The following is a 27532-nucleotide window of genomic DNA, read 5'->3' on the forward strand; positions in this document are numbered from 1 at the left end:
CCAATGAAGATACATTGTAGAGTACTATATTACAATCTACAAAACATTTATTTTTCAGATAAAATGAGACTTTATCCCTGGCCACTGGTGGAAATTGTTTATCACCCTCCACAATACAGGACACTTTGGGACGGAAACTACTAAAAGATAATGAGGACACACTTAATTTAGTATTAGTGGATTTTTCAGTTATACAGATTAGGAAACAAAAATAATGAAATCAATATTAGTATACCACCTAATTATACTAATGAATATTGATATAGAAACCATGGATGCTTGTTTTAAAAATACTTGTGAAAGGGAAGGGGGAGCATGTTAATCTCTGCAAACATGAAAATACGACGAAGAGCTCCACATATTATAAATCCTGACCATGTATGAAAATTTTCAGCTAGATAGACCAGGATTTCCAAACTTTTTCTGCAAAAGGCCAAACAGTAAATATCTTAGGCTTTGCAGAGCATAAGGTCTCTATCACAATGATTCAATTATGCCACTGTAGCACAAAAGTAGCTAAGATAATATTTAAGTGAATAAGTGTGGCTGTGTTCCAATCAAACTTACAAAAACAGGCAAGCAGGCAGGATTTGGCTCACGGGTCATAATTGGCTGACACCTAAATTAAACCACCTATATATGGGCCTTAGGCAATAGTATATCAAGACATGGCTTTAATTATAAACTGCCTTCCAAAATCAGGTATAAGCAAATAACCTGAGGTTTTGTAATTCTTCAGACCATCAATTATGGTGTCAGCATTCCACAGCAAAATGTAGCTGCTTTGAAGAAAATTATTTCTTACTATTTACTTATGAAACCATAGAAAGGGAAATAAACCAGAGATGATGGTTCTTACAGTTGGGAGCCAACATGCCTTGCCTGTTCAACCTGACTGTGACATAAAGAACACCACCCTTCAATTTTGTCAACCTGGTAAAGCTAAAGTCAGATAATGAATGAACAAACAAGATATCAGACTTAAGGACATATTTAAGAGTTAGTATTTGAAATAATTTTTCCTTACCTCATTAATACTAACTTCTGCCTCTACATACTGTAGACCTTTCTGGATGATAGAAATCAATGCAGCAGGTGGGACGAGGGCACCATTTATGTTAGACTGACTGATATGGCTTTCTATACCAAAGGTAAATGCTGAATGAGAAAATCCTAAAAGCAAAAGGAAAGGTATAAGAATTTATTCTCCCAGTAGCAACATGCCATAGGACACAAGTGAATGACCTCTGTAATCTTTCAAAATCATAATCCATCCATTTGAAATCCCAAACTGTTAGCTAAGATTAAATATGTTTTTACACAAAAGAAGTACCAAAATCCACACATATGAACTTTTACATATTTCCCTTTTTTGTCTTAATTACATAAAATACCTTTTTGCCTTAATTACATAAAATACTATTTAAAACTTATAATGCATATAAAATTTAGCCATGGCACATAATTTTCCTCAAAAAAATAGCATCAAACTTTAAAGTCAGGAGAAACAGTCTTTGGAAATCATGGGAGTCAATTGCTTCACTCGAGATAATTAGGTCAAGATAAATTAAGGTGACATTTAATATTTCTGTAGTATATTTAAATTTCTACATACAAATTGTCAAACACCATATAAATCCAATATTTTGCAGTTTTTCAAACTTAGGAAATAAAAAGCCAACTAAAATTAATATAAAAAATGAAGATAATTTTTATGCTTAAATCTCACTGTATGCATGAGTTAAGTGCCAAAACACTTAACTAATTCTTTGCCACTTAGTAATAACGCATCTAAATGAAAGCTTTAGGAAATGAAAGTTGGCAAGTAAAAATCCAGTTTCTACCAGAAATTCTAAATTTAATTTGAAATACTTAAACCCAAAACACATAATAAAAATCTCTATATGTTGGTCTTGCTTTTTATGAAAGTCAAATCCAAACTCAAACATAAAATTCTAGTAAAATCACAGACCCAAGTGAGGTTATTCTCTTTACTAAAACATCCTTCAGACCTCATCATCAAATGTCATTAATGTATTTTAAACAATTCAATTACATTATATGAAATGTTAAGAAACTTTCATACTAAGTAAACAATGCATATGGGCTTACTTGTCTCTTAAACTGATTTAACCTATGTAATTAACTGTTGCCTAGCCTACCCTAGTTTTTCTTAGTGCCTATTCTTTGTCTTTTTGCATTTTGTGCTTCCACTTTTAGGCTTCTTGTGGCACTTATGAACAGTGTATAATAAAATACTCTGGACTCACAAAAAGCATGTGGCTAGGAAATATTTTAATTGGTCAGTAGACAAGGTATACCTAAAGTTGTCCTCCTGGCTCCTTTCTTCCCTCTTTGAAACACCTAGCCATTCCATTCCTGCAACCCACAGTGAGAAGTGAAAAAAGATTACTTGAGACTTTAACTCATGATTTTACCCACAGGCAAGATCATTATTAACCACATTTTTAGCTTAATTTGAGCTCACAGAGATGGCTAAGAAACACAGCAATAAAACTAAGAAACATATCAATGAAAGCGAGCATCATTCTGCATTGTCCCTATTAGGAAACTCAGAACTACCTGAATATAAGTAGATTCCAGGTTTCCAGGGTAGAAGGCTAAGAATAAAGGCCGGGAAGGATGGAAAGAGAGGGTAAAAGATAAGGCAGTGAAATCCATACGCATGAGGTTGGAGAGTCCTGTTTTTAATTATACACACTCCTCCTTAAATTCTGCAGTAAGTCGTAAACAGGGGGAGCTAAACAGCCCAGTGGCTTAAAGATTTAACAAGACTTCAAGATGGACAATACCATGTATGGAGGGTCTACACCATGCACACATATATAGTTTTATTATTTTATAATCTGAGTCAGCAGATAGGAAAACAGCCATAAGAGGATAAGGATTTATTTTTAAGTTTTTATTTAAATTCCAGTTAGTTACCATACAGTGTAATATTAGTTTCAGGTGTACAATACAGTGATTCCACACTTCAGTACAACACCTGGTGCTCATCACAAGTGCACTCCTTAATCCTCATCATCTACTTTACCCATCCACCTCCCCTCTGATAACCATCAGTGTGTTCTCTATAGTTAAGAGTCTGTTTCTTGGTTTGCTTCTTTTTCCCCGTTTGTTTTATTTCTTAAATTCCACATATAACTGAGATCATATTAGGTATTTGTCTTTCTCTGAGTTAGCTTAGCACAATACTGTCTAGCTCCACCCATATTGTTGCAAATGGCAAGATTTCATTTTTTATGTCTGAGTATATTTCATAGATAGATAGATAGATCACATGTTCTTTAAGAGGATAAGGATTTAAATCCATTCAGAGACGATGGAGGTAACTACTACATTCTGCTGCTCCTATGGAACAATTAAGTTAGAATGTAGTCAAAGATAAAGCGAAGACAGAGTGAGCTCCTGTTTACTAATGGAAAATAAAGGATTACATCATTGTTCGGTTTCAACTCAGGGTGCTAGAAAGTGGTGTTAGTACTGCATGAAACATTAAGACATCTCATTCACAACATTTTTAAAGTGTTGTGATTTTCATAAGCCTCACAAAATTTTAGCAAAGTCCATGACATTTGTACTCTCTAATTCACGAGTACAATTTAAACCATCAAAATCATCATATTTACACTCCGTTTAAATTAGAGTTCAAGCTTATGTCCAAGCTTGAAGAGTTGCAGGTGGAACAATGTCAATTTCTGGCTGAAATATTGCATATATCCTGAATTTGTTCTGTCAGACCAGGAGAGAAACTATCACAGGTCCTTACATCCATCTCTAGTTATCACACATTGTGCTTACAATGTTCTCAAATAGTAAGAAAATAACTCTGAAGGGGTTATTAGCACTGTTTTGACACTTCTCATTAATGTCTACCCTAAAAATGGTCCATAATTAAAAACCCTCTGCTTCAATAAATGTGGAATTGAACCGTAATTTTTATTATTTCTAGTCATAGCATTATATGGCAGCTTAAAATTATGTTCAAGACTACTTATTAAAAAAAATTTCTTGGTGTGTGTTTATTTTTGAGAGAGAGAGAGAGACAGAGAGAGAGAATGAATGAGCGGAGGAGGGGCAGAGAGAGTGGGAGACACAGAATCCGAAGCAGGCTCCAGGCTCTGAGCTGTCACCACAAAGCCCAATGCATCGGGACACTCAACCGAGTGAGCCACCTAGGTGCCCCACACAACTACTTTTCTTATTCCTCTCCTTAAAACTTGTTTTTCCTTAGAAATTTGACCTTACTTTATTATACTTCAAAGTCATCCTAAGTTTTACCTGGGCTCCTGATGTTCCACCATTCACAAAATTCTATCAATCCTACCTCTCTGGTCTCTGTCATCAGCTTTCCTTTTCTGCTAGAACCTGGAGTTTAGTCCCCATCATCTTTTGCCTACAGTTACTGCCCTAAGTTCCTTTCCTTGTTCTCCAGCTCAGCCCATCTGTCACACTACAACTAGAGTATTACCTGTGAAACAAAACCAATCATATCACTCCTTATGTGGGCATTTTCAATGATCCCTTTGACCTTCCTAATAAGGACCAAACTAAGTGTGACACACAGTTACCTTTGTAATCTGACCCTATCTATCTCTCCAGACTCATCTTCCCAATTCCACGCCCCCACCCTTTTGCCCATTGCACATTAAATTCAAGTATTTGCCAGTTACAGGTAACACTGTGAATACATTAATGCTATCTCATACTTTTGTACCTTGTATGTTCCAAAGTCCTTTTCTCCTATCTGAATGGAGGTAAAGTCCTTCCTTTCACTACCCCAGAGGGTGGATCATTCTCTTCTATACTAATCCTAAAATTTGTGTATGTATGGTATTTACCACACTGAATGGTTATCTTGTGTGTGTGCAGGACTGTATGCATGTGTGTAACTACTAGACTGGGCAGCTTGAAGAGTTTATGCCTAGTAAATCTTTTCATTTACTAGGGCCTAGTCTCCTAGGAACGACTATTAGAACCTAGAACTAGAACCTAGAAATCTAGAATGTTACCTAATTCAACTAATGCTCAATAAACATTTGTTAAATCAGAATGCAATTCTACTATAATGTATTTTGGCACATCAGAATATCTATGAATCCAAGGAAAAAAGCATAGGACTTAAGCAAAACTAAAACTTGAACTGGGTTATGCCAAAAAAGATTTCAGTTTATCTGTAAATATATACGCAGGAAATACTTTTCCAGGGGCAACTTTTGATTTACAGAATAGAAGGCAAAGAGGGTCTACCTAAATCTGTGAGATGCTGGAAGTCTGGCTTGACTGCTTAAAATAGCATCCCTTCTTTTCAGGAGTGACAACAAATCTGATATAAATAATACCTCTGTAATCAAGTACTCTACAAATTTGCTACGGTGATTAAGATTTGGGGGGCAGAAGAGACTCCAGAAGGGAATAAGGCTAAAAACCATTAGGTTCAGTATACAGTAACTCAGGCATGAAGACAAGCAGTGGCCAGAGTGAGGGAGGCATGGTCACTCATGAGACTACACATGGTTCCCACATAAGAAACAAGATCACAAAACAACTGTTTGCTATACAGTGCTTGTTACAAGGAGTGCTTTCCCTTGGGATGACAGGGATCGTAATCTCAAAGACATGTTAGTCCTCCAGAGCATGCCAACTGTACTTTGCAAATAGGAATGTGAAAATGGGCCTTGGACATTATGGCTATGGTATGGACTGTCTGAACCAACAAACAAAGCTTAACTGTTACCATAACACAGTCCAGAACGAAAATCTAATTTATCCAAGATCCTATTTAAACTTCAGGTAAGAAAAACCTAGAAACTTATATCCTTGTTCCCATCACCATACACTTCCTTGCCCCCAAATCCACTTCCAACTGTCCCCTACAGACCCAGACTTCTGTTTATTCAAAAGTTCCATACTTAAATGCTTAAAGATTTTACAAAGGTGTAAAGAATTAGGGGGAAAAATGCTATAGAGGATCTCGCATGTTGAAGACTGAGATACAGCACTTAAAATAAAGGACAACGTGGAGAAGAAAAAAAAATTACAATAGCAAACTCAAATGCAACCGTTAATATTTTATATTTCCTTTTTTCCTTTATACAGTTTTCCTCCATCACAATATAACACATCAAGCTATACAATTCTGTGCCCTAATTTTGTCCATATATATATATATATATATATATAAAACCATGAACATCCCATATAAATTGTATTTTCTGAAATAATTTTAATATTATCATACTATTCAGACAATAAATGTACTCAAGTAGTAAATTATTCATCCCATCGATGGGTATTTGGACTTTCCAAATGCTTACTACTTAGGAATCTCTCCTCAAATATCTACATGTATAGGATTTTGCCATGTATATACTTTTTTCTCCTTAGAATGAATTCCCCTCAAAAATTGAGGGGAACATGAACATTTTATAGGAAGTTTTCACAATTGCTCAACTCTTTTGCCCCCAAATTGTGAAAATCTACAATGCCATCAGCAATTTATGTTTCCCTATACCCTCCACTATGCCAGGCTATCCTAAAACAAAACAAAACAAAAAACAAAACACAAGATTACTATTAAAATTGAATAGTTCTCTGTTTGGCAACTATTAAAGGACATTTATCTTTTAACAAGTATGTCAGTATGATGTGTAAATAGGAATTTCTTCTATCAGCAAAAAATAGTCATTCAGCTTATAAAAGAGAAAAAGTGATTTCAAAGTATACAGTTTACCACTATTTTTGACAACCTGCTGTTTTTATTTTTTTTGTTGTTAATTAGTCATGTGTACAACAATTCTATGTGACAAATCAATGTTACTGCATATTTGATTTGATTACAAAGCAAAATTATATATACCTAACTTGCACTTCTGCAGCTGGCCATTTACTCATAAAAATGATAAGACTAAAAGTGGACATATCCAATCCTGAGCTCTGCTCACTCCAGGCCTTCACAGCTAGTGGCACTGATAGCCAGTCTAACCTGACTCCATTCAGCCTTGTTGTTAAAGTCTGTTTATAAAGTGGCACCAGAAGGAGGATATGGAGGAAGGAATGTTTGTATAGCTCATTTACTTTTATCTGAATCAAAAGAAACTACACTGTCATTTGCTGACATTTTCTTAGCCATCGTAGGGGTTAACACAAAATCATTAAATGAAAAGAACCAACGAACAGGCTCTTTGGTATTATAGATCAGAACCTTAATGTTATTCTGGTTAGCTTGTGCCTACTATAACATGTTTAGATGTCTAAATTAAGTGTGTATGATCTTATAAACAAATACTAGAACATCTCACAGAAGCATCATCTCAGAAAAAGTGGTATGGTACAAAGCCTCTCTATCTAGAGAGACTTGAAAAAGTTAGTGAACAGTGGAGCAGGGGGCTGGGAAAGACAAGATGATGTTTCATGAATCAAATACTCTGAGCTTACATATATCATCACCTTCTCATAAATGGAGACTATATGGCAAGATGAACCTCAGTTCTAAAAACATGAGGATTTAAAAAAAATTGTAACATTCAGAATCACAATCTAAAAAATAGCTCAGTGGTAAGGACATATTGCTTTTGCATTTTCCAATTAGTCTTCAATCAAAAAATGCAACTGTTTCACAGTGTCCAAAATATCAAGTACACCACGAACAGAAATGTCATTGAGCTCTTAAACCTGAAATAGATGACAGCTTTATCTAGAATCAAGAATTCTCCCCCAAACCAAATACACAATTTACGCAAAATGAAATTACATCTTATACAGAGCAACAAGAAAAACGGTAGCACAACGGTCACAAGTGACTGCCAGGTACAATTTCTCTAGGAAAAAAATAAACACGCAAATAACTACACGAGAGTCAAAGGTGATGTACAAGAGGAAAAGGGAAGAAAGGGGGAGAGGGAAATTTAAAAGGTCCAAACCACCTTAAATCTTCTAAAGTTAACAACGCATCAAGTTCTGTTCCACACACTTAGCATGTACCTCTTTGTGCTTATTCTGCATATGGTTGCTAGATGTGAGTTATTAGGGCAATCAAATTATTAATGCCCTCGGGCGAAGGCTAATTAAATGGGGCATACTGCATAATCAAGTCAATCATTACTTACGGTACTACACTGTCAAATACACTCAATTTTCATCTCAAAAGAGAAAAAATTTTATTCCCTAGGAAATTTTTATTGAATATGAAAGCCTAGGTCTAGTTCACAAAAGTACAAAATGGATACCAAAGTATTTTGCTTAGGGTGAACTTCCTGGAGACAGAATTAAAAAAAAAAAAAAAAAGTTCCAATACTTAATACAGATATCCTACAATAAATATACTTTCCTCTTAGTTTCACTGAGTAGAGGAGGATGATTTATTTCAAACAAAAGCCTATAAAACATATGCGGCTGAATATCACAATATAATCCCTTTTCAACAAATGTTTACAGATGAAGGGGAAAAAAAATCAAAAGTTACATAATTTGAGAAGAGGAGAGGGGCTTTTAATAGATAATATCTTCTAGAGCTGATAATAGTCATAATAGGATGATCATCACATAGTAAAAGTATTTAAGATGAAAACAATTTAAGGGGTTTTATCCTCTCTGGGGATGGATACCACAGTCCAGTCAACATTAAACACTGTTTATAGAAAGCAAATATTAGAAGTTCTTATTGAAAAACATTATTCTAAATTACGTACCTATCAAAACAGAACAAACTTTCATAAGGTGTTTTTTGGACTTTCTGAGAGCTTCCAAGTAATGAGACAAGCAAGAAAAGAATTTTACTTTCCTTAGTGAGTAGTCTTTACAAACCAGTCCTTTGAAGGTCTTTTCACAGACACTTTCTTTGTCATGATTATTTCTTTTCTTCCTATCTCCTAATCCAATTCAGTACTCTTTTATAGGGAAAGTAGCAATATTAAGATTCTAGTTCCTTCTGTATTGCTTTAAATCACTGAAGAGAAATTCTTATGGCCTTAAAGTAACTTGCATATTTCTTAGACATTTAATGACTGACCCTCAGTAATTATCTCTTATAAGTTAACAGTGATAAGTACATGGAAATACACCTAAAACCACCCAGAAAAGGAGTTACTGGATTCCAAAATTGAATCAATTGCAAAAATGGCCATTTCTATGTCTAATTAGAGATCAGAACCAAGAAACAGCTTTGGAATAAGTCTCAAGTGCTAAGACGAGTTAGATTCTGAGCTCCATCTGAAACCTGATCTGAGCTGACAGAACTATAAATTTCTTAAACTCTTTCCCATTTCCTACTTCCAGAAGTAACTTCAAATGAATGTCTCATGGTATCCTCATGATATAAACATGCCTCCTCATTCCTGCAAAATCTTGCCTATAAATAGAAATACACCACTTTTAGTGGCAGCTCCCTGTTTAGGAGATATTCTCACACTCCAAATCTCAATGTGTACATTTCATGCTTTCTATTTTATCTTGAATAATTACTAAATATAATTTTTCTTTCAAGATATTGTGAACATGCTACATACCTGTTGTCAACTTTCTTGTCAAGTTCTAATTGTCCTACACCTAATATGGACCAGTGGCTTTCAAACTTTATTATGCCTAAGAATCACCTGGGGCATTTGTAAAATGCAGATTCCTGGGCCCCACTCGCCGTTCTCTAAGTGATCCTGATGCAGGTGGTCAGAGGATCAAACTTTAGAACTCTGGTATAGGCGGTTCTTAAATTTATGGCAAGTTGCATTCCTAGAAAAACTGCCATAAGTCAAAATGTCATTAGTTGAATCTGATTTTCTCCTATAAATCATAATGTAAATAGGAAGTTACAAATTTAATAAAGGGACTGGTGTTTACATGTTGAGAGATGTGGCTTAACATCACACTTCATTACCAGTACACTGTTAAGTATAAACCTTTCTAAATACACAAAGCACAACTAAGAACACAGTAAACAATTATGAAGGACTTAATATGATAAACAGCAGTCTACCACATGAGGTTGTTTTTTAAAATATAATTCCTGCTGTATTTTTACTGCAATATAAAACACCTTAAAACATGAAATTTCAAAGGGTTTTCTCTGAGAACACAGGCAACTTTAAGAAGACTTTTGATAATATTTAACTGTTGGATACTCTTTCAGAAATTAATTCAGAGTATTATCACTTTGTGGGCTTCTGTTTGCAAATAAAATCTGAATGTTCATTAACATGTCTAACTCCACCTTGCCCCATTTCATCTCATCACAGGATGCGACTGAGCTCATGTCCCAAAACAGCAGTTCCATAAGATTCAACCGGAGCAATTGCCTTTACAACACACTTAATGAACCACTGCATACATTCCTCATCCACTGATCCTTCACAATGTTTTCTCCTTTAGTGTCCAAAGCCTCAAAAGCTCTGGCTTAAATGTGGTCAGATTCAAAGACAGAAAAAGCAGGAGTCTGTTTTGACCTAACAATTCTTCCAATTTTGGACAAAGGTACTAAATAATAGTATCAAGGCACGTGCGTTGTATCAAGGCATATGTGTTATATATGTAATAATCACCAGGTCGGGTCACTACTTTTTCCACTTCGTTAATCATTTTAATCGTCCTCAAAATATTCAGTGGATATTGTCTTTGGATCTGCCTTCAATACCAGTTTGCCAGTTGAAAAAGAAAACAAAACAAGATCTTTCCATTTCAAAGCTTCACAACAAATTATTCTGCCTTAGTTGGTTACTTTTAGTCTCTTCTCTCTTTTTCCCTTTCTGGCCCTCATTAGATATCATTTTCTCAGCTGTTTCAGGCCAGAGAGAGCAGTGACCGTGCCTGCGAATAGAAAACCTCCACCGGAGAACAAAGCTCAGAACTAGAGTGAAGCTGAGAACAGCTCAGCAAGCAGTGGGGTCTAAGATCTAAAGCCATGTTTGCATTCCCCGTATGAAACAGGACAATTACTAAGCCCTGTAAGAAGAATTAACTGTAGTTTCAAAACCAAAACTGAGGGCTCAATTCCTACTCTATGCCTTTCTGTCCTCCCTCACACGCCACTACCATAGTTACTTTTTTATACACTGTGCCTCACCTTACAATTACAACATTCCAACTTTATGATTTCTAAAATTCAACCTCTCCAGCGTATTTTCAACTACCAAATAGTTCCATCTCATACTAACAATCTGAACTCACCAGTGACGTCAATCTTTCCCACGTCCTGTGCCCTATCCACCCTCAAGATTTTTTTCTCTTCTACTTTTACAATTTTTGCTTAATTCATCCCACATTTTCCTTTGTAGTCTTCCTTCTGTTTTATAATAATGCCTCTTAATCTGTTTTAAAATGATCACTGATTTATTTAATATTTATTATAAAAGGCTTCCAATGATTTATATTTATTAATCACCTGCCAATAAACACGTTAGTAGAATTCAGGTCAAGGATAATCTAAATCAATTGGGATAATGATTATGAAAGCATTCTGAAAAATTACTGTTAATTTAGTTACTGCAATTAGGATCAGTAACATTTAGCGGAGGACTGTAAATATACATTATCAAACTGATGGTACCTGAGAGTTTATATGTTCCTACTAACCGTGTGCAATCTCACTTCGTAACAACTTATAAAAATGGTCTTTGAACACTGAAAGCCAAACCATTTGTTAACAAATATTTGCCTGACATGATTCCAACATATTTGAAAGAGTCAGAGAGTTAAACCATGCAGTAACACATAGCTTTAAAATGGCAGTCCAGACATTAAGGAAACATACAAAGTTCAACAGTTTGGACTGATACAAATTTCAAATGCATAAAAGGTTATTTTGAGAATATTAAAATAATTTGAGGCCTATTTACTTTATGAAAGTACTCACCTGACTCTTGCAAGTATCTATATACCAAGAAGTTGACCTCATCACTGCTTATACTCATCTTTATTCCCACTTAAACCATGAGGTCACAACACAGGATATAACCCTAAAAATAAAACAAAGTTAATTAAGTATTTTCTCAATAAAATATTTTTAAACAAAATGTAAACAATGTTGTAAAAACCATTTGATTTTATTAAATGATGTAAAATGAAGGTTCTATATTGCCTAATAATAAACCCTAACAAAGTTTTTCCGATAGTTAGTAATAGATTACACAACCAAAACATGGCTGGGTCTATTTTTCTGCAGGATAACATATTTGCAAAAAAGGATTCAAAATTTATAAAAGGGCTGTAGCATCCTATTTTATTTGACTGTATCCAATAGCGTAAAAAGTTGTTTCCTCCTTATCCTTAACTGTAAAAAAACAGAACATTTTAGGACTCAATACTACTTAGGAAAAGAATGATTTTAGAACGTTGGATGTGGGACAAGCCATCTATGCTGGTTTTGTCTACATAATCTGGTAGAATTTGAAGTCCCCATTTTCTCAATATCTAATCTGCAATGTTCAAGTTTCAAAAAGACCTAGGTATATATAAAGCAGAGAGGTGGGAATATAGTTTCCAGAACTCAAATGATATTCTCTTAATGGACATACTTAAACCCTGAAATCAGAGGGAGGGAAAAAAGGAAACAGACAACTAACTTAATTATGCCCTAATTATATTTATATGTTCTCATGTCATGGAAATTATTTTAAAAGAAGTCAACATTTTTTGCAGAGTCAGACAGTAAATATATTAGGCTTTGCCACCCATACAGTTTCTGTTAAAACCACTCATCTCTGTTATAGTACAAAAGCAGCAACTAACAAGATGTAGACAAATGAGTCTGGCCATGTTCCAATTAAACTTTTATTTATGGACAGTGAAATATGAATTTCATATGACAAAGTTGTAACATAAAATATTTTCCTTTTAACTTCTTTTTAAGCACTTAAAAAAAAAAACCTTTCTTAGCTTGTGGTTCTTATAAAAGGCTAGTGGGCCAGATTTGACCTAGACTGTGTACTTTCTTGGTCTTTATTTAAAAAGGATATACTGACATTTCTTCAGTATAAAGGTGTATCCAACATCATGTGCCTATGTTGATTGTCCTGCCACATCATGGGTCTCTTTATGATGCAGCGGACACAGTATATTTAAAAGTCACAAATTAACAAACACCTGAGCAGGCTGCCATGTGACAGGAACCATTACTGCCCTAAGTTGTGGAAAAAGTGGTGACTAAGCATATCAAGCTTCTGTCGCAGAAAAGAACAAAGACAAACAAGGAAGTAATACCAATTTTCCAGTGACACACACAGAGGAAACCCTAACCAAATTCAGCAGTATGGGAATACATCTTGAAGAAAGCATCACTGGTGTTTAGGCCTGCAAGGATGGATGGGGAGAGTGAAAACACAAATGTTTTAGGGAGGAAGGCAGGGAACGTAAGGAATCTAGTGAGCAGTAACAGTCGTGGAAAGGCTGGATGAACAAAGAAAAACAAAACACTGAAGTAAGCCTTGAAACACAAACAGAAACCATGTTCTGAAGGACCCTGACAGCATCACTTAGAGAAAATACACTGAAAGGTTTTAAGCAGGGTAGCGGAATGAAGAGACTTACACTACAAAAAGATCATCTTGGCTCTGAGATGAGGAAGAGACTGGAAGGGACTGTAATAGGAGGATGCTGCAGTAATCTAGTGGACAAATGAAACCTGGGCTGTGGCACTGAAGCCAGAGAGAAGTACAGGGGTTCCAAAATGTGACCAACAGGACACAGAAAGAGGAAAAACGAAGAATCAAAGGTTTCTTTTAGGAAATCTGGATCAGCAATACTTCCACTTACTGAGATGAGAAACTATGGAAGAAGAGTAGCAATTATCTTCATATAGAGAAAAATATATTCTCCCCCAAAATTAATTCATAGTACAATTAACAGCCTGAATGTTTCAAATGATAAAGATAAATACTCCTTTGATTATTTCGGCTCAAGACATCTTGTCTAGATGTTACTATGGTACATTAGGTGATTTATGCTCTGGAGGTTATCTTGCTAAAATAATCTTGACCCAAAGTAATGTGTTGCAATGTGTCTGGTACACACAGTGGATATTAAATAGCCAATTTTTAAAGCGTGTTGAACCAAATGATTTTAAAAGACAAAACAACCGATCCCATACCATTATAAAATTATGTGAAATTGAATCATAATTTGACCACTCGTGGATATCTGTTTGTAAGGGGAATAATTCATAACTATTTCATTAACAGGATAATTTCCCAAAATGAGATGTGCTAGGTAGAATCCAAGTGAAACAAAGAAAACAGAATAACTATTCTTTTCCCTTTATCATTCAGTTTGACACTCAAATAATAAACACTGGCACTCAAAGACCTAAGATGCAAAGGTTTTCAATTAATGCTTGGGTCCAATAAGCTAAGGCCATCAATATCACAACTTAAACCAGTGATCAGTGGTGTTTCAGCATCACCTAGTATATTCCGGGGCAAAGAAAAATATGAACCAAACTGATATAAATTATTGCATATAAAAGTTCTAATACTAAGTACATGTTGCTGATACACTTTAAAAAGTCATCACAAAGAACACCAAACACGCAGAGCAAAAAAGTTCTTATCTGTTCAAATTACTATGAACTGGTGTATTCCACTGACCATAGTGCTATGTCAATTTCTGGAATCAAGGGTAACATTTTTTTAAGGGAAAAGGATGAATTATTCAAATTTTAAAAAGTATTATTCCAGCTGTCATCCTACTTCAGCTAGCTCTTTTACATCCTCAGAAAGAACCTTATCGTCACCCTTATGCCAAGTGTATTCCTAAAGCAGACAAAGCGCTGTGCTGAGATTGGAATGAAGTAAAAGCTGGCTCACGCCTTGCAGAACTCAGTTTTTCAATGAAGAGAAATATACAAACAAACGTATCATTTAAAAAAAAATTGTAAATTTAATGCAATCCTGTTTTAGAGGTTTCCATCACAGTTGCAATAAAACTACATAGAGTCTACAGACTTGAGTCTGTCCACTTTCAAAGATACTTAATTCTAGAATATGGTTCATTATGAAACTGATCCTTTTAAATTGTAACCTCAAAAAGACACCTGAAAAGAAACAGGAGATTGGACAACAAAATAAAACATTAAGACAGTCCCTGCTTGAACACCTCAGTTTTCACACCTGAAAAGCCTGTATGCCAAAGAGAAAAATCAGAGAAAATACCACCACCTCCCTAGTAGACTCAGTATGGCTTTGCAGAACTGGTCCGTTTTGGTCTGTTTGCTTATACAGCTAAGGTGGGCCCTTTGTAATGCGATGTAGTCTTTGTCCCAGGTAAAGACCAGACATTCAGATACTAGATGTCACTCATTTTCAGAGGGTATACAAGAAATTTTACCACTGTATCTCCTCCATTGTGGCATCTTTCAGAACAACTATCCTTAAATAAGGTCGCAAAACAGCAGTGAGAAACTCATCCAATCTTTATCCTACACCATCCAAGTGTCAGGCCTGCTACAGATTATTATGTGTAAAATAAGGAGCTGATGGACTATTAAATAAATAAGATACTCAAAATAAACGAGCCCTTCCTGAAGTCACAAAGCAATTTTTTGTATATTCTGCTTCAGCATACTTATTTATCCTTAAATAGTAAATGACCGAGTTCTAATGAATGAATGAATAAATGCCAGTGTACTTCCCCATCCTAACTCTCAGGAACATCCTATAAACTCATAAAATCTGTTATTTGAAACTCGCATCATTTATAGGCAATCAGTTATTTAATCAGATCCATAGCTATATTAAAATAGTCAAAAGTAAATATAAAAGACTTTTTTTTAAACGCTTATTCATTTTTGAGAGACAGAAAGAGACACAGAGTGAGCAGGGAAGGGGCAGACAGAGAGGGAGGCAAAGAATCCGAAGCAGGCTCCAGGCCTGATGCGGGGCTGAGACTCAAGAACTGTGAGATCATGACCTGAGCCAAAGTTGGACACTTAACTGACTGAGCCACACAAGCACCCCTAAAGTTAGACTTTTTAAAGAAAGTATTTATTTTGAGAAAGAGAGAGAGAGAGAGAGAGAGAGAGAAAATGAATATGCTGGTGGGGGGTGGGGGGGTGGGGCAGAGGGCAGACGGAGAATTCCAAGCAGGCTCCGTGCTGTCAACCCTGAAGTGGGACTCAATCTCATGAGACTGTGAGATCATGACCTGAGTGAGCCAAAACCAAGAGTCAGACACTTAACCAACTGAGCCACCCAGACAGCCCATAAAAATCAATCTTAACTAATATTTAGCCAAAGCATTTTATGAAAAGTATACTTAGTATTTTAAATGTTCAGTATGAAGTATTTTACTTTAAGACTTTATAGAGAATAATTTAACAAATATTATAAAAACAGGACTGTTGAGACAATTCAGCTATGATTCATTCAACTGAATATGTACAGCATTTTCAGCATCACAAAACTGAGTTCAGCATACACACACTGAACAATAACTGCCCCACACATTTAATCATCTAGATCCCCCTCAGAGAAAGATGGATATTCTCTTCTGATTTCATTCCTGGAGCAAGCCAGTGCCTAATTATGAACCTAAATCACATTATTTTAAATTTAAAAGAATGGAAAAAAAAGTGAAAGTCATGGGTAGAAATAAAGAAACCAGAAAGATCTTCTTAAATGTCCTGCCGACCACACACTGTTAAGAGATTTGGAAACCCTTTGCATGACACAGAATCAAATGTTTAATTGAAATTACTTTATCTTACAAAATGTATAGTGGTGGCATATTATCTCATAACAGAAAATTTTTGTGCTGCTCGACCATTTGGATGATCCTAAACTTTCATTATTCTAAAACTGCCATCAGGATATTTATGCTTAAAGTAGTTTTCTTTCATTTCTTTTCGGCAGGTGTGCCAAATATGAATGAATATTTCTCAGGATCAGGAAAAGTCTCTACAAGTAAATGACTGGACCAAATGAAATAAATAAATGGTTATTCCAATTATTTATTTTTTTTTAACTAAGGCCTGGTCAACACACAATGTTATATTAAGTTTCAGAAGTACAACATGGTGTACATTATACTGTGCTCATCACAAGTGTGGCTACCATCTGTCACCACACAATGCTATTAGAATACTACTGGCTACACTCCTCTTGTTGTACCTTTTAACCTCATGATTCACTTATTCCATAACAAGACCCCTCTAGATGAAACAGGAAAATGTTCAATTTCACCAATAATAAACATAAAAACATTTGGCCATAACACTAGCAAAGATTTAAAAATAATACTCAACATTATCAAGATTGTGACAAAACAGAAAATTTATCTTTAAATATGTCTACAAATATCTGCCACAGCTATTACTTGTGGTTTGTGAGTTCAAGCCCCACGTTGGGCTCTGTGCTAACAGCTCAGAGCTTGAAGCCTGCTTCGGGTTCTATGTCTCCCTCTCTCTCTGTTCCTTCCCCCACTTGCACTGTCTTTTGCTCTCTCTCAAAAATAAATAAAGGTTAAAAAATTTTTTTAAATAAGAACTGTTTTATTACTGGCAAGTAACTGTCAACACCACCTTGGACACTGGGGGTTACCTTTCCAAATAAGTATCAATGACCCACAGGGTCTCAAGGTGATTGTTATGCCAGGGATGGTATGGTGCTGGGAGTCCACCTAACAAGAAGGATAACTTAGGCTTCTCTGGAACTCAGCAGCTGAGACACGGAGTGACTATAATTAGCAAGATGAAGAAAAGGGTGGCTTGCCTCTTACAGCTTCTATTGCCAGTATCTGACAAAACACACCACTATTCCTGCCTTCCAGATTTGGACAACTACTCCATTCTCAGCCCTGTGGTTTAAATGGGATGGACTTCCTGGTTGAAAGGAAGGCACTTAGTCAATCAGCATATTTTATCTTCAGGAAGGGCTGACGTCCCACCCCCACAGATACACATTACCTCCCTCCCCTCTGATCCAACTCAATCACTCCTGGTGAATGAATGCTAGAAGACTTTTGCTGGTTTCAAGGAAAGACAACCTCCTCCTTTCAGAAAGGAGTGGGCAGATAGCAAGGACACTATGTACATAATCACTGAGGTTAGAGCAGAGATGAGAGAGAAACAGAAAAGCACAGCAAAGAGACAAGAGAAACTGTTATTAATGACATCAGGTTATCTATTAAGCAACTGGATTAAGTACTATCTGATGCTAATTTACCACTGTAATTCAGTTAAAGAAATCAAAAATTATTTTTATTACCTAAGCCAATTAGATTTGTCAGTTGCAACCCAAAAAAGGCAGACAAATTGGGGGAATTATCCAAGACATGTTTTAAAACAAGAAAATGACTATAAAATTCGTGATTGACCATACCTGGAGAAATAAAAAGAGGGGGGGAGTCACATTTTTTCAGTTTCTAGACCAGAAAGTATAAAAAATTACTCATATATATGGGGTGCCTAGAAAGCACAGTCCTCTGGGGAGTCACACTTTATGTATGTTGAACTAGAGGTAAAACAGGACATTCCAGCAGAAATGCTCTAGCGTAGTTATAATATTAACAGCTCACGTCTTATGGAAAGTGGTATCTCTCATTCTGTTCCCCTCATACAGGAAAGCCAATCTCTAGTTACTTGTATTACTTTGGGGTGATAAACCAATCCAAACAAATGCAGATGAGCTACAATTGGGGGGGTGGGGTAGTGACAAATGAAAAGTAAACACTACAATGGTCATGCAATTAATTAACAAAACCTAAGAGGGGAAAAATGCATTAAAGCACTATTTTCTGACCAATATATTTTATTCACTCAGTCAAAACTTCGGTTAAACACTTCCAATGTACCATCATTCCAGACAGGTACTGGAGATGTGGCTATACAAAGGAGACCAAGGCCAGACCTTGTGACTTTACAAGGTGTTGTGAAGAAAACAACTAATTGCAACTTGGATAAGAAAAGATACAGAAAATTATGGAAGCACAAACCTCAAGGCTGAGGGTATAGGTAAGCAAAGGACGTAAAATGCAAGTGGCTTACAGGTTTCTGTCAGTAGAAGAATCAATTTTCTTTTTAAAATGTTTGAAATGTACCAAGTTATCTCTGCTCCCATGTGTGTGCACACTGCTTCTCATTCATTTCAATGTTACGGAAATGAAGCAGAAGAATATTTGCATTTATTGAGAAGCTCCTGCATGCTATGTACGGGGTTAGGCATTCTACACATTATTTAATTTCTTCTTCAGTATTTAACTTCCTCATTTTAATGTCAGAGCAGAGACATATAAGAACTATATTTCTATATTATTATTAAAATACTAACATGCTATTAAAATACTGAACTACTTTCCTCAGGACATAAAACACACACACACAGGAAAGAGAGTATGGAATTTATAACATAAAATAATTTAATGACTATGAAGAATCAAAATTCTTAGTACTGGAAGGTCCTAAGAAGTTGCTAATTCCAAACCATGACATACATTGCCAAGGCTCCATGTACAATGCAGGCTATCAGTGCTCAGCTTACATGGACTATGTTGGGAATGGCAGTCCTAACCTAGTCAGCCAGCCATTGCAGTCACAAACAGATGATTACAATATCCTGCTAAATAACAGTCTCTAAACTCACACAGAATCATTTATCAAAACTAATTTGTTGGGTGCAAGTTCTCAATCTGCTGTGAAGCAAAGTAGACCATAGTTTATTGCAGCAAAGTAAACCATTGCTGCCATATTACTCACTGAGTTATTGCAGGAAACTCTTGTCAAATTGTCTTGCTAAAACCAAAACACACTGCAAAAATACATCATCATAACTAACAATAAAAAAAAAAAACACAAAGTGTATGTGGGGAGGCAAATGAACCAGAGGAGAAAAATTAAATCAATTTACTCATTAGCAAAGTCATGGTGGTTACGACCATCTTATGAGCTGAAATGTCCCTGTAGAATTCTTATGTTGAAGACCCAACCCCAGCAGTACCTCAGAATGTTACTTTATTTGGAGACAGAGTCTTTATTTAAAGAGGTGATAAAGTTAAAACAAGACCATTAGGGTAAACCCTGATCCAATATAACTGGTGTCTTTATATGAGGAGAAAGATACTTGGGATGCATGCACAAAGAAAGACTATGTGAGGTCACAGTGAGAAAGAAGGTGGCTGGCTGCAAGCCAAGGAGGCCTTTAATAAGTAATCCTGCCGACACACCTTGATCTTGGAATTCCATCAACCAGAACTATGAGAAAATAAATTTCTGTTGTTTAAGCCATCCAGTCTGTGGATTTTGTCATGGCAGCCCTAGAAAACTGATATACACCCATTATTACAAATTCTTAAAAACTGTGATCATTCATTGGGAGCCTTTAAAATCACTGATGTTAAACTCACAATGGCTAGGACCTGCCTTTTTGAAAATTTGCCGCTATTTTTAGAAACCCATCCTGTTCAAAGACATTGAGATTAACAGGATACATTAACATTTTATAATCATCTGCCCCGCAATGCCCTTCTCCTTGAACTGCTCCCTCTCCCCCACCATGAAACACTCTCAGGAACAGCACTGAAAAATGCATTACCCTTCATTTCCTGCCTCATTAAAAATAATTAAAATTCTACCAATGTTAGACAATAACACTGTTGTGTGTATAAAATATGGTACAATGAAGGAAGGTATCTCTTAAGATTTAACTTTGAAGTAGTTGATAATATAGCTTAAAATACGTATAAAGCACATTTGAGAATGTACTTTTGCCATGCTAAATCTTATAAGGTGTCACAAAATTTTTTTAGACTAAATGTAATCATGTTTTCCAAATTACTTTTGTGAACTATACAGCACAACATTAGGGGGGTGCCTGGGTGGTTCAGTAGGTTGAGAGTCCGACTTCAGCTCAGGTCACGATATTGCGTTCATGGGGTTCGGGCCCCACATCGGGCTCAGTGCTGACAGCAACCTAGAGCCTGCTTCAGATTCTGTGTCTCCCTCTCTCTCTGCCCCTCCCCTGCTTGTGTGCTCTCTCTCTCAAAAAATAAAATGTTGGGGCGCCTGGGTGGCGCAGTTGGTTAAGCGTCCGACTTCAGCCAGGTCACGATCTCGTGGTCTGTGAGTTCGAGCCCCGCGTCAGGCTCTGGGCTGATGGCTCAGAGCCTGGAGCCTGTTTCCGATTCTGTGTCTCCCTCTCTCTCTGCCCCTCCCCCGTTCATGCTCTGTCTCTCTCTGTCCCAAAAATAAATAAATGTTGGAAAAAAAATTAAAAAAAAAAAATAATAAAATAAAATAAAATGTTAAAAAAAATTAAGTGCAACATTAGGATTTAGAAATAATCTGATAATCTCAGAAAAAAACACCAAGTTCTAAACGAAATACTTCAGCTTATTTTAATACTAACCAAACAAAAACAAAAACAAAACCCATAACAACAAAATCAAATCATCTGGCTGATTTGTTAAAGCATTAATGTCAAACAACAGCATATTTACTTTTTTGTGTATTAGCCCTGAACTACAACTACAGCTTAATTATCAAACGTTTTAAGAATATCTTTTTAAGGTTACCTGTAATATTAAGTCCAAAAAAAGCAAAGAAGTATGTTTCCAAAGAAAAAAAAATTCTACCACTCTTCACATCAGGATAAATGTTAAGTTTAAACTGTATTTTTAAAGACCCGGTCTCTTGGGCGCCTGGGTGGCGCAGTCGGTTAAGCGTCCGACTTCAGCCAGGTCACGATCTCGCGGTCCGGGAGTTCGAGCCCCGCGTCAGGCTCTGGGCTGATGGCTCAGAGCCTGGAGCCTGTTTCCGATTCTGTGTCTCCCTCTCTCTCTGCCCCTCCCCCGTTCATGCTCTGTCTCTCGCTGTCCCCAAAATAAATAAACGTTGAAAAATAAATAAATAAATAAAGACCCGGTCTCAGAAGATAATTTTTATTCACACTATTAAAAAGAAGAGAATATCTTTTCATAAATTTAAGTATAATTAATATACAGTATTATATTAGTTTCAAGCATACAATATGATTCAACATTTCTATACATTACTCAGTACTCATCAGGAGAAGTGTACTCCTAATCCGCCCCCCCTTCACTATTTCACCCATCCCCCCCACCAACCTCCCCTCTAGCAATCACCAGAGGTTGTTCTCTGTATTTACAAGTCTTTTTCATTTGCTCATTTGTTTTGTTTCTTAAATTCTACATGAATGAAGTCATATGGTATTTGTCTTTCTTGGACCTATTTCACTAAGCATTATACCCTCTAGGTCCATCCATGTTGTTGCAAATAGCAAGAACTCATTTTTTTATGGCCAAGTAATATTCCAGTGTGTGTGTGTGTGTGTGTGTGTGTGTGTGTATGTGTATACATATATAAAATCTTTATTCATTCACCTATCGATGGGCACTTGGGTTGCTTTCATATCTTGGCTATTGGCAAATAAGGCTACAATAAACACAGAGGTGCATATTATCTTTTCAAATTAGTATTTTTGTTTTCCTTGAGCAAATACCCAGTACTGGAAATACCAGATCATATGGTATTTCTATTTTTGGATATTTGAGGAACTTCCACACTTTTCCACAGTAGCTGCACCAATTTGCATTTCCACCAAAAATCACCTTTTAAAAGAGAAAAATCACCTTTTAAAATAAAAACTTTGTATTTCATTTGTTTTATGTAAGACTGTTTTTTGGGGGGAGGGCTATCTTTGATAATTTGAATATAAAGTACCAGTAAAAAGTCAACAGCATCCTCAAGAGAAAAAAGAATGCAGCTTAAATTTTTTAAACAGGTAAGGTAGTCTGTGAAGGCATTTTACCTTCTAATTTTGGCACATGAGCATCTTCCAGTAATTTTTGTAAGAGTGTAAAGGCTACTTTCTTTTTAATAGTTAAAGGCAATTTTTGTGCTGTGAACATTTTCTTCTTTTGGTTCTTTTTGGTTTGTTTTTTGTCAGATTTAATGGTCACTGACGTTCCAAAGTTTGTGAATCTTAAGAAATTAAAGTATGGTGATAATAACTTAGAAGGGAGATGCCTCTAAGTTACCTTTCTTTTCCTTCTTTTTTTTTTTCATTAGAATCTAGAGCCCTCAGATATAAATTAAAGATAACATGACCAAGAAATAAGAGCTCAGGTAGCCTCTATAATTTTAGATAGAAGATTTAAATCTTCTGGGCCTGTTTCTTTATGAGGAAACATTAGATGTCTCTCACTTTTAAACTTTTAACGACTAGAGTCAGTACAAGTACATAGGGTATTTATGTATGAATCTTACAGGCTAGCAAAGAGTCACCAGATCATGCAGTGATTTTTCATAAATCATTTTTAATAGATTTTTAAGAACAGTCAGATGGACACTTCCAGAAATTAGGGAAAGAGAAAACAAACGACCCCACCTCGTTAAGAAACATTTAAGTATTATGCCCAATGCTTATCAGGCCAACACTCCTTTATAACACTGACTTATATAAAGACATAGGCAAATGGTATACCAAACCAATTATTCATTAGTAATTGAGACTTCTAATGTCAATCATTTATTTCAACTGTGATCTATACCAGGGGTCTGAAAACTATGGCCTGTGTGTCAAATACAACCTATCACCTATTTTTGTACCACCCATAATACCTTGTGGTTTTTACAAAACACAGAATGGTTTTTACAGAACATTTTTTTTAACAGAACATTTGCCATTGATTTAGCGATAGGGAACACTAATTTTGAATCCCAATTAAGCAATATTAAGTCTCAGCAAAGCTCTCTAGACAGAAAACAGTAAACTAGCACCAATTAGGTAATGAGTCAACTCTGATTTAAGTTAAATTGACATTAACTACAGCCCCATTTCTTTTTATACCCAAAAGACCTCTGATGAGCTGCCTCACAGTCCCTAGATGTGCACTTTAACTTGCCATATACATAAAAGAATAGCAGTTTACATAGATGTCTTCTAACATCCCTTTAAAATATAAAACTATATGACTTCAGGATGGGCTCAATAAATAATAAATAAATGATTAAATAAATGACAGCCAAAGTATACTGACAGAGGAGTGAAGAGGACAAGAAATTAAAACACTAAAGGAAAATATTTTTTTAAAGATTTTATTTTCAAGGAATCTCTACACCCAACATGGGTCTCAAAGTCACAACCGCAAGATCAAAAGTCTCGTGCTCTATCCACCGAGCCAGCCAGGTGTCCCAATAGGCCATATTTTTGGTACATCTTTTCCAATTACTGAGAAGTAATCAGTCATAGGACGACTTAAGGCAAACCATTGTCAGTCTGGGAAAGAAAAGTCTGGAAATGAAAGTTAAGTATGAAAATGAAAATCAAGACACTAGTCCCCTTCCAACTAGCAAGAAAAGTTCTGAATGGGAACCAGTATAAGAAAGGTAACAAAATTTTCTCAATTAAGACAAACCAACTTACTATCCTATATTCTAGCTTTGGAACAGACATGAAATGAGGACATGAAAGACTAAACCATAGCTAAAACTTTAAAAAGACAATCACATGAATGGATGGAAACTTTGCTTAAAAATGAGGTATTATAGGTAAAGAAAGAAAAGAGGTACTAGATATAATGAATTCAGAGTTATAAATAAATACTACTTATAATAGTATATGTGAAACAGTTTATTAGACAAGGATTAGGTATTCTTTGGTTCCTAAAGAGGGCAGTTGGGGAACTAAGACAAAACTAAGACTACGGAGCCATAAGTGAATCAGAGCAAGTCCTTAGACTGGCTTTATTTGGTAAATCATTTGGAAGAGCAAAAGTAAAAACAGGCAGAAGACTGTTCTAATGGCAGAAATACATGATTAATATAGATCAAACATCCAAGTATGGGTAAAAAAAAAAAAAAAAAAAAAAAGGTAGAAGATGAGATCGACATTCACCCCAATTGGTAATAAATGCTTGTTCAAATCAAGTGAAGACAACTTAAACCAAATTTAATACTCAGATAACAGACTGGTACACACCTGTATACACACACACACATACACGCACACACGCATGCACACGCACTCCACGAGCCAGCTACCAGTAAACCTTGGAAGACAAAAGGCAAAAGAAAATGGAGTAGAAATTGATGATAGATATGAACTGAGATAGGCTCTGAAGTTTTACTGAAAACTGGGGAAATCCACCATGAAAGTGTCAGAGGTCAATTTCACAGGGTGAAAGAAAACAGTTGACAGTACTGTCCTGTAAGATTTTTCCCCAAAACCAAACAAACAAACAAACATGCTCACAGAGGAACAACGACACTGAGGCCCTGCAGTGTCCATCCTTTGTTAAGTACTCAACCCAGTCAGGCTACAGACTAACTGCAAATACCATCTTATTAAAAAATCTTATCAATATTATCTTATTAAAAAATCTTAAAAATATTTATTTTTAATACCATCTTAGTAAAATATATTTCTTTCCATTTCATTGTAAATGTACTTCAATCCTAACGCTGTTCAAAGTGCTCAAATCTAAAAATTAGATTTGTTATCTTTGTCCTGCCCATGACAAAGTATCATCAATTTTTTATTTAGTATACAAGTTAAGTCTCAAAGTGAGGCCTGTAGACCCCTGGGGTTCCCAAGACATTTTTAAGGGGTCCTCAGGTCAAAAATTTTATAGTACTAAGACATTACTTGACTTTCTCACGTAATTGACTTCCATACACTGATGTTACAGAGTAATAGTGGGTGAAACTGCTCATATCGTAACGCGAATCAAGGCGGTTACATCTTCCTATATTAGCAGTCATTATATTCTTAATTATCATGCACTCAAAAAACAAAAACAAAACCCACAAAAATTCTTCACTGAAGAATTCCCTTGAAAGTAGCAAAAATGCTTAATTTTATTAAAATTTTAATCCTCAAAAACACATCTGTTTGATATCCTACATAATAAAACATTAAGTACTTCATAAAGCACTTCTGCTGCACACTAAAATGATGGGGGCGGGGGTCTCAACGAAAACCACTGTGCAATTGTTGAATTGTAAGTTTTCCTCACGGAACACCATTTTTACTCCCAAGATCAACTGACAAAGTATGGCTTTTCATACTGAAAATTTGGCAGACATTTTTTTGCAAATAAAAAGTGAAACTGTCACTTTAAAGAAAACAAACAGCAATATTTGTTGACAAGAATAAAACTTAAGCTTTTAAGAGAAAATTAGGATTTGGAAAATATCAGCCACCATGAACTTATTAAACGGTTCCCAATTTTCAAAAACTTTTCTGATGAGATCAGTGGTGATGTTAATCACTTTTTCTGCATACTGTAGAATGAACATATGGAAGGTCTACATAACTCAGTGAACAAATGTTTTCCCAATGACCAATACATAGTTATGCATGGAGAAATGAAGTATTCTAAGTTCAAGAGAGACTAATGGATTTTATCTAATAATACAAAAAGTTCATGGATAACATTTCAGATCCTGCATTGCAACTAATCGTTAAGAAGCTTTGCACTTGAGGTGCCTGGGTGGCTCAGTTAGCTAAGCATCTGACTCTTGATTTCAGCTCAGGTCATGCATGCTCTTATGGTTTGTGAGATGAAGCCCTGCATCGGAATCTGCGCTGACAGCATGGAGCCTGCTTGGGGTTGTCTCTCCCCTCTCTGTTGTTCTTCCCCGCAAAATAAATAACCAAACATTAAAAACAAAAACAAAAACAAAAAACTATCCACTTGAGATTTAGTAGTATCAAAGAAAATATCCAAATTCATATGAAAAATAAAATTGTATTTTGATTTGAAAAAGTTATAATTATACATCTTTGTTTTATTTTTTTTTTTAATTTTTTAATGTTTGTTTATTTTTGAGAGAGGGAGAGAGACAGAGCATGAGTGGGGGAGGAGCAGAGAGAGAGGGAGACACAGAATCTGAAGCAGGCTCCTCCAGGCTCTGAGCTGTCAGCACAGAGCCCAACATGGGGCTTGAACTCACAGACCATGAGATCATGACCTGAGTTGAAGTCAGACACTCAACACTCAACTGAGCCACTCAGGTGCCCCTAATTACACATCTTTGTAAGGCCAGATGTTTTTTCATAGATTTCAACTCCGAGAACATACCTCACCATGAGAATGCAGAAGGATGTTTGAGAACCCAGCTATATTGTAGTAAGCCAGAGATGAACAGAAATTTGCAAAGAAGTAAATCACCGTCACTCTTCCCATGAAAACTTTTTGGAAATTTGGAAAGTACACATTTTTCATAAAATACCATTTGTGTTCACATGTTATAGATGGGTTTATATTACAATGCATTGGTAACATAAAACTTCACAATTTTAATTTCTGGTGCAGCAAATATTGCTATTATAAAAACTGATTCCTTCTTGGCAATATTTGTGCTAATCTTTTTGGCAATCATTTGGGGAAAAAGACCTCTTAAGCCATGACTATGTTCAGACTGTACCAGGATATAAATCTTGTTTTCTGTTATGTTCATGTTGAAATACACATTGGTACCCAGCAAATTTACACCTAATAAACAAAAAAGTTACCTAAGAAGTCATAAAAACCCTCATGCAAAAGCACTACTTTGGATAAAACATATGGAAAT

At 35.7% G+C, this 27532-nt stretch overlaps 1 protein-coding gene across 11 annotated transcripts in view; it reads right to left on the minus strand.

Moving 5' to 3' along the window:
• TBL1XR1 (TBL1X/Y related 1) overlaps positions 1–27532 on the minus strand; it is a 179177-nt gene that overhangs the window by 29505 nt on the left and 122140 nt on the right. For 8 of the 11 annotated variants that reach the window (XM_047874449.1, XM_047874444.1, XM_047874442.1 and 5 more), the window contains 2 exons: positions 11864–11966; positions 1028–1173 (listed from right to left, as the gene is read on the minus strand). In XM_047874449.1, the coding sequence (XP_047730405.1) occupies positions 1028–1173; positions 11864–11921 (204 nt within the window). In that variant the 5' untranslated portion in view covers positions 11922–11966. Of the gene's footprint in view, positions 1–1027; positions 1174–9527; positions 9757–11863; positions 11967–27532 lie in introns of those variants that run through there. The other 3 variants (XM_047874452.1, XM_047874451.1, XM_047874450.1) reach the window with 2 other exon arrangements.

Source organism: Prionailurus viverrinus, chromosome C2 (assembly GCF_022837055.1).
Source record: "Prionailurus viverrinus isolate Anna chromosome C2, UM_Priviv_1.0, whole genome shotgun sequence".
Taxonomy (NCBI): domain Eukaryota; kingdom Metazoa; phylum Chordata; class Mammalia; order Carnivora; family Felidae; genus Prionailurus; species Prionailurus viverrinus.